The 15571-nt window shown below is 44.4% G+C and overlaps 1 protein-coding gene across 2 annotated transcripts in view; it reads right to left on the bottom strand.

Moving 5' to 3' along the window:
- The window catches only part of RORA (RAR related orphan receptor A), a 63910-nt gene extending 60203 nt beyond the window's left edge, over positions 1-3707 (bottom strand). For both annotated transcript variants that reach the window (XM_086756923.1, XM_086756924.1), the window contains exon 1: positions 3575-3707. In XM_086756923.1, the coding sequence (XP_086613049.1) occupies positions 3575-3602 (28 nt within the window). In that variant the 5' untranslated portion in view covers positions 3603-3707. The remainder of the gene's footprint in view (positions 1-3574) is intronic.
- Positions 3708-15571: the final 11864 nt, after the last annotated feature.

The following is a 15571-nucleotide window of genomic DNA, read 5'->3' as shown; positions in this document are numbered from 1 at the left end:
AAGCAACTTTTTTTTAAACCTATGGCCAGATATTTTTCCATAAGCAGTTGTTTACTGGTGAAAAACACAGAGTAATTACCAACGCGCTGGCGGGCTGGTGCCAAGAGAGATGACAAAAAACACGTCAAAAGGTCAGACTGCACAGACTCGGAAAAGCTCACCCGCAGTAAGCAGCGCCGCATAAATCCCCAGGCGGACAGCCTCTGAGCAACCGGGCTCTGTGGGGTCCAGAGCGTGGAGGTCGCTGCAAGCAAACCACGCTCCTCACAGCGCTATGGCCGGGCAGCAAGGCAAATCCTGCTTGTCTGCCCAACCGCAGCCTGGGTAGTCAGAAAAAAACCCACAGATCCAAAAATCATGTGCACTAATAAGGAAACCAACAGAATCTCTTTCCTTAGAGAGATATTTTTAAATGACAGCATTTAGATTCAGATAGTGTCAGTCAGAAAACTAGTTATACTTCTCAGAATCCAAGCACAGACCCCCAAAGTAAAACCATTCTCCTTACAAGTAACAACTGATCTTACTCATCTGCTCTGTCCTCCACAAAACAGCAACCGCTTCAACTTTGCTGACACCCACCAGGCAAAAGTCAGGATTAGTAGCTCAAATTCTACGTGAACAGTAAATACACTGGGTAGCAAAAGCTTAGAAAATTTATATCTACCTTCCCGCTAATCTCTGTTTAGAAGTGTCTGTAGGAAGGATAGTAAAACTACAGCTAGGTTCATTTTCATGCTTCATAAACTCATCAGCAGATCAAAGCCTGCTACCTAGGCCTGATGACAGCACAAGGCAAGTACTTCAGCTCTCACCGACACCGGGCCTGATTCACCCCTGCCTCTCTAAAAATTAGGTACCAAAAAAAGGTAAAATATCTCAGTTCTGAGTCTAGCTCCCTCTGTCTCGGGCTCAATCCCAGTTACGTACTGGCATGACAACTGAATCCATGTTTCCACTCCAGTGCAGAGTATTTGTTCACCAATAAAGAGCACTGAGTACTACTCTCCTTGAACTTAACCTTGAGGCTTCTGCCAGTCAAGACTCTCACAGGAATAAGATCTGTACCAACGAATATGCTGGCAAAATGATCTGATTCCTTTGCAAACTTTTACTGGTAAGCATGTGAAGTTGCGCTCTCCCTTAAAGCTGGCTAACTGACCTCCCTGTATGATAAACTAAGAACACAAGGCTTTCTGAATTCCCGACGCAGACTTACAACAGTTGACAAATAATTTTTAAAAGCCCATCAATCTACAAAATACTTAGTCATTATGAACTTTGATGCCTCACCACTGCCTATTTTCTTAGCAATAGATATGAAAAAATCTCTTTCCTCTCTGCCTGAAACCAGAAAGTTCCATTTCTTACCGTGAAGCCTGCTCCAGCCCCTTCTCTGGGGTAGTCTGTTTTCCGACTCTTATGTGTACTAGTGCAGCTATCGATGTGCTGACAGCTGGCCAAAAGCTTTACTCTTTCAAACTAATGCAATCTGGAAGTCTAAGGACCTTTCAAAATGAGAGAAAGCACGTTTGCCAGAACATTATGTTGCACGGAAAATACAACGACCCACAAACTAATTTCACGCGGTATTTGGGCTACCTGAACAGCAATAGGGAAGGATTTAATATTCTTCTTTTTCATGTTAAAAAAAAAATTCATACAGAAATACATAACATACCATATTCTCCTACAGACCATAACTTTCTGCATTGTAACTTCAGAACTGTAAAAGATCAGAAGCCCCAAAAGATACCAGTACAGCACCGAGAATAAGTAAAAAATGCAATTCACCTACACACTTTACATTTTTCCCTTGTGCCTTTGAGCTTATATAAAACTGCTTTCCCTGTGCTACTGGTCTACTTCTCTCAAATCCCAATATCGGACGGCAGATCTATTATCGCACGGCAGTCAGAGGTCACTTTAAGACAAACAACACAACACGTTTCCTCCAGCTGAACCCCGTCCAGCAAACTAGAGAAAGGATAAGCAACCAAGAAAGTTTTTCAGTGCACCAGAAAGCTAAACAGTATGAAACGTGAATGAAATGTACCATAAAAGTATTCTGTAACAAGTACAAAGATCTAAATATTTTCATAATAACCACCAGGAATTACACTCTAAAACTCAAATGCTGGGCTCCGCCAAGATTTTACATCAGTGTGCAAACTGGTTTAAATGAAACTCCCATGAGAGTAAAAAAAAAAAAAAAAAAAAAAAATATATTTCATAGTTGAGTTGCTGAAAATCATTTGCCTGCTCTTTTACAATGCAACCTTAAGTCTCTGTCCAGAAACATATAAGGCAATTACACTTTCTGATTTTTTACATTTATGTACTTTTGTTTTTTTAAAAACTTGTTTATTTGATTTCATGGTTCTAACAGGCTTGTGAGGTATATGCTGAAAAACTGTCTTAAACAGAAGATGTATAATTCTAAGGGGCTGCTAAAATATCCACGTAGTTTGCACTTTAAAGAATGCATTTCCTTTTGTTACAAATGCAAGCATTTGAATCAACTCAATTACATTTTCTTGCCAAATGCATTCAGCGTGGCTAATGATTAATGAATATAGTGCTTTTCTTTTTATTCACATAGGCTTCTCTCCAAGAAAAAAGTCTAGTAATTGAAAATTACTGTGCCTCAAACACTATGCTGTTATTGCTGCGGCTTACCTACTGCTCTTGTGAAGTGGAAAAAAAAAAAGAAATAGTCTTTAGTTGAAGCAGGTTTCAATCCTCTTTTTTCCAAATAATAATAATTTTTTTTTAAAAAGACACTTGATCTACAAAACCCATAAAACTATTTTAAAGGGTAGAGATTCAGTACTTTAGCGGGGGCATTAAATTCAAACGCCAATAGAGACATGTTACTGGTTTTAGATATTTTTTTTTAAAATAGCTCCGAGTTTAAAAACGCCGCAATGCCAAGTTGTGCTGTGGACCTCATTTGATTATTAAATTGGGGAGACTGCGAACATACCTCTAAAGTTTTGATTTCTCATCCAAAACTTCGTTTCACTCTCCTCAGCCTGAAACTGCCCCTCATTAAGGGCTCGGGTCGGCAAGCAGCGAAAACTTCAGATTTAGGAAAAAAAACCCGCTGAGCGGCTCCGATTTCCCCTCCGATTCCGAAGCCTGCCGCGAACACGCAGCTCCCCGAAGAGCCCGTCCGGCCCCGGCACGGCCCGCTGCCCTCCCCTGTGCCCCCGCACCTTGCGCAGCACCTGCTCCCTGCCAGCGGCCCGGGCAGCTCCAGCCGCCCCGAGCGGCCGCCTCTCGCTCCGAAAGGCCGCGGTGCCGCCCGAGCAGCGATCTCTTCACCTCCCGACTCGCGGGCGACAGCGCACCGGCTGCCCTGTCCCTCCGAAGGCTCCTAAAAGCTTCCCCTACCTCGGCGAGCGGTCCGGCCGGGTCCCCGCACCGGCAGCACCGCCCTCCCGCGCCGGGGCTCCCGCCGGCCGCCCCGCAGCAGCGGGAAGCCGAGGCAGGGAGGCCGCGGGGCGCCGGCACTCCGCTGCTGCCGGCCCGGGCTCCCGGCTTCCCCCCACCCGCGGCGGGCTGCGCCTACCTTTCATCGCGGCGAGCACAACGCACATCGTTTGTCAGGGGCGAAGCGGCGGGGAGCGGAGGGGAGCGGAGCGCGGCGGGCGGAGAGGCGGGGAGGAGAGGCGGGCCGGGCCGGGCCCTCGGCGCCAACCACCACCGCCGCCTCAGCCCGCCAGCGGAGAGCCGCGCCGCGCCGCCATCCCCCGGCCCATATGAGGCTCCATGTGACCCGCTGACAGCAGCGGGCCGGCCCCGGGCCCCCGCCTTGTTTACACCGATCGCTCCCTCCCCTCCGCTGTCGCCGCCGAGGGGCGGCGCGGGCGGCCGGTCACGGGGCGAGCCCAGCCCGCCAGCACCGCCCCGCTCGCGCCCCGCCCGCCGCCCGCGCGGGAAGGGCCCCGCCGGCCGCCCGGGAAACCCGGCGGGAGGAACTGCGGCGGAGGGGCCGCGCTGCGCGGTGGGGCCGGCAGCCGCCCGCCTAACGGTCACCGCTCCCGCACCAGCCCGCAGCACCGCTTCGCCCTCTGTCCCGCGCCTGTGGTCAAGTCCACCTTATTTTTTTTTTTTTTTTCCCCTCCGAAGGATGTATAAGCGTTGTTTTAAGTAAAAAAAAAAACAACCCAAAAACGTACTGAAGCTATACACCACTCTACACTAAGAGTCGTCGAGTCGATAATCAAGCAGAACAGCATTTACATTTTAAATCTGTCTGGGGAAGGGTTCGTATTCTCTCTGGGTTTACGGGGAACGTGGGAAGGAGTTATTTTCATACCCTCCGCAGCATCAGCTGCCACCGGACTGCCAGTTTGCGAGATGACACTTTGCGTCCCTGATACACACACACATCCACGCTACAAGAGGGACAGCGCAAGACCGAGCACAGGAAAAAAAAAATCTAACCTACGGAAAAAAAAACCCCAACCACCACTTCGGTGAAAATTGCGTTAACAAAACCAGTATTTTTTCCAATTCCTGTCTCAGCTGCCAGTGGAAGAGAGTATCACAAAGTATAAAACCGCGTAAAAGCATTGATGTATTACGAGCTACTTAATAGGGCACAGAATATGACATTTCATAATAATTTCATAAGAAATGTAAGCTTTTAATGGAAAAGAAGATGTGGGGAAAAAAGACAAACAGAAGCCAAAGGAGGCATCTTAATATTTGAAACAAAGCCCTATATTTAGAAAGAGCCATTATGAGATGAGGACACTGAAACAATCCGTTATTAAATGGCCCCTAATGGCTAATTCTTACTTATTTCTTTAATGAGTTCTTAATACAGTATGATATTATTTAAACACGATTAGAAGCTATCCAGGTGTACTTACCATTTATCAGTCTAGTCATTCAAGTCCCATTAATGCAAAATATTGTTCTAAATCTTCCTTATTTAAAGAAATTCCAAGAGCTCATCTGGTGCAGTAGTGTAAACTGAGCGGGAATCTTTGGCATAAAGTTTCTGATGGGGGTTTGTCATCCTTACGTGCTTTAAGCCATTCCTACCTGTAGCACTACATGTATGGTGAGACACTGCCCGGGAAAGTCACAGTGGCAGGTCTGGTTTGTGTTTGTGAAGTTTTAACGGCAGCACATGTTTTAAAGCTGCGACGTACCGAACAGAAACCTTACAGGACACCCAGGACTGAACTAAATACCACTAACAGAGAGCTTACAGCTCTTCAGAACTGCGAAAACGCTGCTTTTACACGGGGGCCAGCTGCAGCTGTGGAATTTAGACGCAGCCAGAAAACCTGCCGCACGCACAAAGGAAAAAGAATCATGTCTTAATATACTGTAATGGGGAGTTAGAACGGTGTAAACATTTCACTCTGACACAGCAAGAAATGTCAGACCTATGGCTTGAAAAATGTCACAGTCCATTAGCGCGAGTTGTCTTGTCAGACATTTAACCTTAAGGTACACAGCATCACATTATTACTGATCTGTGTTTGTTCCAGTCCAACTGAAACGCAACTGGTAATCTAGAATGACATCTCATGCGCTAAACGGCTTCAGTAATAAGCAGGCAAGGCATCCTTACAAATGCCTTACAACGGTTGCTTCATAAAATTAAAGAAGATTGGCCATCAGACATTTTAAGTGAGAAGAGCATATTTAAAACAGGCTATTATTTGTTATCAATATCCCATCTAAAGCCATCTGCTAACTGACTTCTGGATGTATAAACACATCCATTCGCACTTCAGTTTTCTGTCGTGGTTTGACCTCCATTTCCTCCCAATTTACCCAACTGCTGCAATGCTGAGAGACTCCCTGAGTTCAGACACTCCATCAGTGACAACACAAAGACGACGTGCCAGTCAAATAATACTGAGCTCAGTACTGCAGTTTACACAGCACGCAATTGCGCTCGCTGGTTTGTACAGCAGGGTTTCATCTGGCTTACAGGAATGCTCCCTGTTTCACAGAAGCTTGTACTCTACGGTGCTCGTTGTTGAAGGATTTGATAAATGCCTGCTGATAAACACCGCAGGACTGCATGCTCTTCATAGGAGCGAGAAGCTACACCTCAGGTTACATGCAATTCTTTCCTCCATTTCCAAAGACCTCCTGAGAGCGTCAAATCTAGGTCTGAATGGTTCAAGGTAGACCCTGCCCACAGCGTGCGTTCGTCCTGCGCACCACCTTGTTTCAGAACAGCCCGCAGCCGGTCCCGGGGGACGGCTGGGCCTGCTACTCAACACCCAAGCCACCACTGCTCCCTTTGCAGGAGCACACGTGTCCCTCACTTAACGCACGTGCCCCCAGACGCGGGCCGTTCCAGAACCACGCTGCAGCTTGTCTGTGGCTCCAGAACGTGGCTGTTTCGGGGAAACGGGAGTTTGCATTTCAGACTCGGTGCTGGTGGGCAGCAGGCTGCCCGGCCCCCGCACGATGTCGTAGGGCACTCGCGAACCAGCCAGCGCCGCGAGCGGGGCCGGGAGGGTGAGAGATGCGCTCCTGCCCTTCCAGTACAGATAAAAACCAGTCAAGGCCGTTGCACTCTCACTTCCTTTGCTGCTGGTGGGCCAGTCCCCAGGCCCACCACAACTGAAGGAAGCCACGAGCACTAAGGGGTTGCTACTGCGTCAACTTAAATTCTAACCGCACGCAGACCTCCAGGAACTAGAAATGTCAGACTGCTAATTTGAAGATGTTAACGTATTGTGTAACCTTATCAGGTATTGTTCTGTGTTGTATCGATATAAAAGGCGTTCCACTTGTTAGCCTAACCACAAGCCTCCACAACAATTGGAGGGAACCAATGTTTCTAGCATCCTTTTCAACCTCTGCTAGGCAAAAAGAAAAAAAAAAAGTGTTAAATTGCTAACAGAGAAAGGGAAAACACCTATGAAGGCTATTAGCACTAGTAATCAGGGAACCGGTATTTAACTGAGTAGTCCAAGCACAGGACAGAAAATAGAAAAGCTCTCTTCCTCCACCTCTTTTTAAACCTACTGAGCAAAGTAATAAATTCAGGTTCCAAGATGAACCAATAACTACTCCTAACTGCTTGTTCAAAGACACCCCCAAACAGAAGGCGTTTAAATGCAACTAATTAAAGAAGGATGTTTATGTTCTCCTAACTTGGAACACAAGTGGAGAGCATGTTTTGCATTCTTCCCTAAGTGAGGTTGCATGGCTAGGCTTCATTCAGGAAGAATCTGGAGACCTCCTTATCACTAAAATTTAAGATTTGAATAATAAATATACAGTGTGACCACCACCTTCCTTCCCTCTATAGCACAGAGGAAAAAAACGCTCTTGAAAGAAAAAAAAAATGTCATGTAATAACCCCTGTCTGAAGGAGGTATAACCACACAGGGTTGTTGTGAAGCTGAAGCTGTCAAACCACGACGAGGCACAGCATCTACCCACAGCTCTACCACTGCCGCATGCACAACTGCACACAAATCCTCCTGCAGGGAAATGGCTGCGTGCTGCATTCTCCCATGAAGTTGAAAACTTCACCTACTGGAAGAGAAATACCATATAAAAATATTTCCATAAATCACCCAGGACCTCCATATTTTCAGTTTTAGCAGAGACAGCCTCTTCACTTTGTTAAAACGACCTAGAGCTAAGTTTTTCACATATGTTTTTGCTTAAAAATAAGGGCTTAGACTGTCAGTACAAATTTACATAATCATGCATATTCTTAATTGTTTTTCTGAAGTTTTCACATCCTGAAGTCAAGTGAAGTGTTCAGCTCCCAGCTCATATTAGGGATGCAGCTCTAGATGAGCACAAGAGTTTAAAACGCACAAGTTCCAAGCATCAGAAAGCCGTGCTGTTGCCTTTTTGGCTTCTTACACAACAATAACCATTCGTGAAACCACGCAGGTGCAGCAGCCACAGCAGCCTTACTTAGCAAATACTTTCAGAACAAAGTGGAGGAAAGCTGCAGCTCTAAATGATCTTTAAAATACAAATCACAATTCTGTCCACCCTATTGGCAACCGCTTTTTAAGGAGTTTCTAACTGATATACGCAACACCCACAAAACGAAAATTATTGCTCCTGAACACACTTCCCCCTCTAGATTTACTGGTATTTTAATCTTAACTTATTGCTAGCCCTCCAAGTAGCACACTGTGGAAGATGACTCTAACTGAGGGTGTCCTCGTTAAGTTCCCTCTTTTTCATCTATTTAAAACCGCTACTCTGCTGACCCTGCAATCATACCATTTGGCTTCGGACAAAATGCCTTCCTAAATTCTTGCTGAGGAGGTGTGCTTCTGCGCAGCGCAGGCCTGCAGCTATACGTCTTGATCAAGCCGTTGTATTAACTACCCCACAACTTCCAGTTAGGAACGTTGCTATCACAACTGTTGAACTGGTTGCTGCGCTTCGCCAACAGCTGCTGCAGTTCTGCACCTGGCGAAGTGAAGTACGAGTGGACAAAATGTTTTGGGGTTCATCTGGATGAAAGGTAAGTCCAAAGTCATTATTACCAGCTAGGTATGTTGATGGCAGTACCAGATTGTAAAGATCTAGTCAACTGGATTGTCACCCAGTTCCTCTGACCTTGAAATCCCTTGAAAGGGTATCGTATTTGCTGCTTTTCAAAATGTAAGGTAACAGCAGTAACTTTGGAGTTAAAGTGATTAAAATGGTGAGATTATGGCCAATTAATCATCTGCCACATCTGCAAGTGGCTCCATGAAAAGATTACAAGGTTATTTAGAAAAAGATCAAACTGGACTTAGTAGCATCCCTCTTTTCTCTACACCTAAAATGGGGTTATGAAGGGACTGGTATTGGATTACTGATCGCACTGCCACTGCTGACTCCCTGCTTGGTCTCGGAGAGATTCTCATTGATACAGTTTTGAAGTTGTCTTGGACCACACCATGAAATCTTTCTACAATGTCCTAACATTAATGCTGCCAAAAAGCATGAATTGTTTGCAAGCTGTCAGAGGTCTCTTTTCATCTATAATCTCACCTGGCTGGTTTTGGCCAGCGTTGCTTGCCAAAAACTGCAGCTGTGTTTTGTTCAGTAGATACCTGTTGGTGGGGAAAAGTCAATGGATGGTGTAGAACCTACTGTTGAGATGATTGCCAGCAGCACAAAAAACCAGCAAGATACTGGTTATCCTGAAAGAAGCAATTGTTATACCCTTGTTTAAGGATCACCATCATCATCTAATAATTTTTTGGCATAAACAGGCTCTCCAAAGAACCGCCTTTCCTGTAAACAAAGAGAATTGTGTTGGTTGCAGCAAAACATCTTCGCCGTATTTTGGAATCCTCTTATCAGCTTGACGTTTGGGCCTCAGTAGCACAGAAGCAGCCCTTGCAAAGTTGCTCAGGTAACAACTGAACATCTTCCTGGTGACAAATGAAAGAAAATGCCCGGGTGCAGAAACACTGCCACTGTACAGGGGCTGGTGCCTTTTGGAGGCCTGCTGAGAGCAGACACAACTGGGTAAGCACTTCGGTCCCTTCCTGAAAAATACCTTCGTGGTACTGGAAGAGTTCTTATGTGTCTAAAAAGCCTTTGGCCTGTACCCTTTTTAGTCAGTTTTGTGGCCAACAATTGAGTTTCACCAAGTATTAGGTCCAGTTCCCAAAATTTAGTTGCATACAGTCATTTGCGGTGCTCACAGGGATGCCCTCTTTTCACGCATTCCCACAGGAAAGGAAAATCAAAACCAGTAAGAATGCTCCAAGCCTCCTTGCTTTCCCCAGCAAACTTATGACTGATCTGACCACTGGCTTGAGGTCTTCAGCCAGTTACCTACCAGGGATAAGTAACTGTTCTTTTCCTGAGGCACACCGATCAAAATGGTGGTGTTCAGTTTCTTTAATCCTTGGGTTTCTCTTTCTGCCCTCTTTTGAATCATCACGGATGGCCCAGGTGGGAGAAAGGGCAGGGGTGAGCAGCACGAGATGAAGCCTGATTTCATTCTCAGAATCTTCCTCACAAATGTGTCTGGCCAGGTGCAGTGTCAGGAAGAAACAAAGTGGTGTTCTGTCCTTTTCCTGAGGAATGGTTCACCAGTCAAGATGATACCGGCATATCCCAGTGGATCCTCTGCCACTCCATGGGCACAGGGCATTAAGAGCACTTTAGCCTTTTATTTCCTCTCTGCTTATGGCACACGCTCTAATCTGTTGACAAACAGAATGTTTCAACGATGCTTAAGAATAACCAGAGAAATGTAACAGTCTGCAGTCTACAGACAGCCAAACAAAATTGTCCCTTCTGCCTACAAGCTCTGGAAACCATCCCTAAGTCATAGCTGGCAGAGAGCAATTGAAGCAGTCTCACGTTTGGAGCTCAGGGGTAAGGACAAGGATGCTTCATCTATTCAACTTGCCCCACATCCACTTCCAGATTGAGCAAAATCAACCTGAGCAAAACTGTAAGTATGCCAACACTGAAATTGTTTCAGGTCATGCCCAGTGTCAAAACTCCCTCTTGCGCTATACCAGAGTAGCAAGAAAATTTTTCCCTCTTTTCAAGAATGTGATTAAGAATGTGAGCTTTAGTGGGACAAATAAGCTGTGCTGGGCATTCAGAGAAGTAATATGGAAATTATTTTTCTTTCATGGAAAACAGAAGCATCTGTCCAGTCAAGCAAACCCAGCAACGATTCTGCGTGATGAAACACTCTTGTTATAAGTATTGACATTTCAGTCAGCAGTGCCACATGTCAATAGCGGTTTTATTGCTCACATTTAAAGTACAGCTTTCAGGACAGGATTCATCTAAGTTGACAATGTCTGATCAGCAGCATATTTCCTGCTCCTGTGAGCATACACATTATTTATACAGCTTTGCACTGGAGAGTATTTGTGCTATTATGAAAAAAAAATTAAGATCTGGCACGTTTTCTATGTCTCAATGCAAAACCCAAGCGTAGAACCACACATGCTTTCTCAGACAATTCAAGTTCCATGGTAGACCTCTCTCCAGAATTAGGCTTCAAGCCACAGCTTACATGGGCTTCTAAGCCAGTCCGACTCCCTCTTTCCCAGCACAGTGCTTAGAAGCCAGGTCTTAAATCCTGTGCATGTCATGTTTTCTCCAGTTACTCCTCAGATGAATACTCCGGAACAGAAATAGCGGCAAGTCTAACATACTCTCTGACCACGTACTAGTAGCTCACTGTTTCTTCTCCCATTTCTCACTTCTTGGTATTCTGACGGCAGCTGGCAAACTGTTTTTTGCAGATCAGATGCTACTGTTCTAATGAAACTCAAGAGCCACTCCAGCAGCCTTCACTCCAGATGTCCTCCCCCACAGCACCATCACATTCTTAAAACTACCAAAGAAAATTCATTACTTCTGATGCTGTTAGTGAAAAACAAATGGCAGCTGGTTATGGCTTTTAAAGATAACATAAACTTTAATGATCTGTTTTCACAAAAGTCAATACAGCCTCAACTATTGTACTTCAAACAACCAAAACACTGCACACCTACTTAGAGGGATAAATAAATGATGATACAGTTCCCGGGCATGAAATCCATACAGACAACTCCTTTGCATAATTCTGATTTTCATCTATGATAAAGCGATACTGTTGAAGGATATTAGACTTTAGTAGAAGCAAAATAAGAAGATGATTCACTCACCAAGGCAGACAATTATTTGAGAGCATTGTTTTACTGATAATTACCAAGTTCAGAGGAGAACACCTGCACCGTACCAGCTTTACCAGGGGGAGAGCAGTATTCTAAGCTGATGAATTGGATTATAAAGCAGAGCATATAGGGCAGACCACCTATAGGAATGATCAATTGCTTCATATAAAACCTGGTTTTATAACCTGCATTTGTATTAATTGAGGCTCAAGACAGCATTTTTTAATCCTATTTAGAAAGCAAAACAGGTAAAGGATTTAGAAACCGTCTCATTTTCTATCTTAGTAATTTAATCTCAAGCTACTAGCACTTGCTTGATAAAAATAATTTTAAGCTCATAATTTAAAACTCATTAGCATACACCCGTCCTACGGAAAAGAATCCGCCAAGCATTTTTCACACAGGCACATCATTTCTGATTATTTCAATTCCATTTTAAAGAATCTTTGACAGGGCTACTGAAAGGCTTGTCAAAGAACAGGGAAATATTATGACATTCTTTCCCCATATCCCTTTCCAGAGCATGAAATATGAGGGACATTTCTAATAGAATCAAGGCTAATTGATGACACCGTTCATCTTTATTCTAAGGCTGCTATAGCTGGGGAGGTTACCTCCAGCATGTGGCAGCTGTTCTTCAGCGCACATCTGTAGTTAGGTTCTAACACATACCCAGTTAGCAAAACACAAACTTCTTGACTCCAAAGGAAACGTATTGCAAGCTACGATGAGCAGAGACACCTGAATTTCAACACAGGTTGCTGGGGTTTTTTTAAGTGCCCAGTAATTTGAAAAGGTATCTGCTGCTTTTAATCATTCTATTCATTTTTAGCTGAAGCACAAAGAGGTTGGTTTTTTTTGTTTGTTTTTGGGTTGTTTTTTTTTTTAACTGACTGGAAACTACTTCCCCAAAATAGTATTTTTGCTATTTTAAGGGTGTCATGTATCTGCTAGTTAAAGTGCATCATCAGAACTGTTACACTTTACATTTGTTCAACAAGCCTACTACAATGGCACAACCACAAAAAGTTGTGTGATAGCTACAGGCAAGACAGACTGCATACAGCGGGGCCAAACCCTGCCTCCTGTACGCATCTGGGCAGCCCTGCAGAAACCAACGGGGTCACTCACACTTCTGGGGCAAACAACACTGACCCAGTGTGCTGGAGTACTGCTCTTCTGTGGACCGCGTAATAAAAGAACGAGGTGTTCTGCAGTAACCTGGGACAGATGAGGAATCGTCAAGTGAAACCGATAGGCGCATGAGCTGGAGTATGAAACAAGGAAAAATGAGGTACGTGCCAAAGAACATGAGAAAATAATTACTAAAATGAATAGGAGGTATATCAATAACAAGTGAAAGATGAAAATCTGTAGAAGATCAAGGTATGTTAGGTTTCTCTATGTCACCACCAGAATTACAGTAGCGAGAAGAACCTCACCAATTCACTCATCAAAGACAAAGAGACCAACTGCCCACTGCTGAGGTAAAGCCAGATGAGGGATGGAAACAAGCTCTTGTGCAGGTGACTAAATAGCTGCAACACGCTGAATGAACAGATGACACCATTTTTAACAAATCTGAGATGAAGGGTAGCTGGATCACTTCTATTAGAAGAACTGAAGAAAACTTCAAAAGGAGGTGAGGAAGAATTGAAGTTCAGAGATCTGGATGAAATCTGCACCAAAACGCTCAGGGAGGAAGCTTCTGAAGTACTGCTAAAGATAGGTAACACAATACAAAATGAACAGAAACTGCTAGCAAATAGGGGGAGAACTACCAATGTGACATTGCAAGGGTAAGGCAGCCTACCTCAATGTGACAAATGGAGAGGACTCATGCTATTTTCACACAGAAAACCATCATCATTTTTTCTTCGCAACCTTCTGCTTAATAATTTTGAAAAATCGTACAGAAGAGAGGTATGGTCAAAATCAAAGGGTATTCTGATAGCAGCAATTACTTCAAGATTACACTTTTCCTGTAGCATGTTTCTGAACAATACAACCACTAGACAACTCTTTCTGAGCCTCAGTTTTGAGAGAATGGGAAAACACAGCATTCTCTGGGACAGCCTCTTGCCTCTCCTCAGTATCTGTGACACATCTGCTGTATTTCCATCCAGTATTGATGTGAAAAGGAGACAAGTAGCAAAGGGGAGCTGGCGCTAACAGAACCTTGACAGCTCTATACTCAAAATCATGCTCCAACAGTAAGTGTCCCCAAAACCTGCTGTCAGGGCCAGCCTATTAAGTGACAGTAACTGATTTTGGAACTGGGCATTTTTCTGCAACACAAGGAGGGAAAAATTGAGGTAATTCTGGGTCCTCAGTATCTTTGCCTGCTTACACAGTCGGGGTCTTGAAGTCCTCTGGTAAAAGAAGAGAAATTACACATATGAACTAGCCTCTAGAAACCCCTGAAGATCTCCGAGGAGAATGGTTAAGGGAAGGGAGGAGTCACCATTCCTGGGGACTGAGTGCCTTGCGTTCCGCAGGGCTGTAAGCCGCTTTGTGCAGAAGGTATGATCTCCTTGAAAGCCTCTGAGGGAGCTCCACGGACCATCCCAACCCACTGCATGCTTTCAGATGCGCATGGACCTGTTACAGGAAAGATGCACCATTCCAAGGCCCAAGACGTTTTACTTCCTATCTAATCTTGCCTTCTCTTTCGTTTCATCTGTACAGATGTTAGCCTTGCCACACAGCTTTCAAAACTACATGAAAGCATTTATTCTGTCTGACTTCTCCATTTAAGGCTGGTACTCTGCGAAGAGCAATATGCGTTGTTTCCTAAGGGGAAACGAGGGTATTTTTTTTGCCTTCACGAACTCGAGCCCTTCTTCTTTAGTTGTCTAGTGATCCCAAAGTGAAAACATGCCAAGACACTGCAACACAAATGCTTCATTAGTTTTGTCAACTGAATAAGAAAACAAATGTTTCCAAGCAATCATTATGTTTAAATTAAGCCTGCAAAACGTTTAATAGAATTACAAAGGAAGAAATACACTGAATTTTGGTATGAAGAAATTGAAAGGATACATTTATAAAGCCTATAAAAGAAGAACAAGATTCCCTGACACAAGAACTGAATCTCAAATCTGGCCCCCAAAATGCAGGCAGGGTCAGGTGATACAGGTCCCCCTGGATGAGAGAGGCAGCAGCTGGGGTTCACACTGGGGTTTCAGCCAGCACAGTAACAGTAGGCAGGTCTGCCACTTCCTAAGGGAAAAAGATGCTCTCTTTGTCAGGAGGAAAATTGGAATATGTTTTGCACTGCTGTACCAAATCCTCAGGTCTGATATAGGTTCAGAGGTGCATCACACATACTTTGTGAGCACGGATGGCCATACAGCTAGGGCAACAACCACCGTGTTTGTACAGGTCTTATGTCAGGTGAAAACTCTCAGGTGGTTCGTTACAGATATTTCTCCTTCCATAAAGGCTCAAATACTTGTTTTCACTACTTGCAGTGCTGATTCAAGTTATTTCACACCTAGCCATCTAGCTCCTTTTTGCTTTCTTTTTCTCACGAAAACAGAAGGGCAACGTGAGGAAGCACCAGCTTGGCAGTAGCTGGCCCTACCAATACCACCGCCGTGTCCCGGTTTGTAATTATTTCATGTACCGCGATACTGAGGATACAATAATCCAAAATTGTGAGATAATCTTCTGCACATTTCATGTGCTTGTTGCTGGAGGTGTGACAGATTACCGATGTGATCCAAAATCCAGCAAAGACATAAAAAGAAACTTAAAAGACACTGGTAGCACCAGCAGCCAAATGTTATTCCAGAAAGCTTGCAAAACGTTAGTTTTTTGAACAGTAAATATTTCCTGATCCTTTCTCCGGGTTTCTAGACTGTGTGTCTAAATATGGACCCTCATTTGCTGTCTCAGTTAGCATATTTTGTTGAAAT

Source organism: Chlamydotis macqueenii, chromosome 12 (assembly GCF_036417535.1).
Source record: "Chlamydotis macqueenii isolate bChlMac1 chromosome 12, bChlMac1.mat, whole genome shotgun sequence".
NCBI classification, from domain to species: domain Eukaryota; kingdom Metazoa; phylum Chordata; class Aves; order Otidiformes; family Otididae; genus Chlamydotis; species Chlamydotis macqueenii.
Note: the sequence above shows the minus strand (reverse complement) of the source record. Positions and strands in the feature narration are given on the sequence as shown.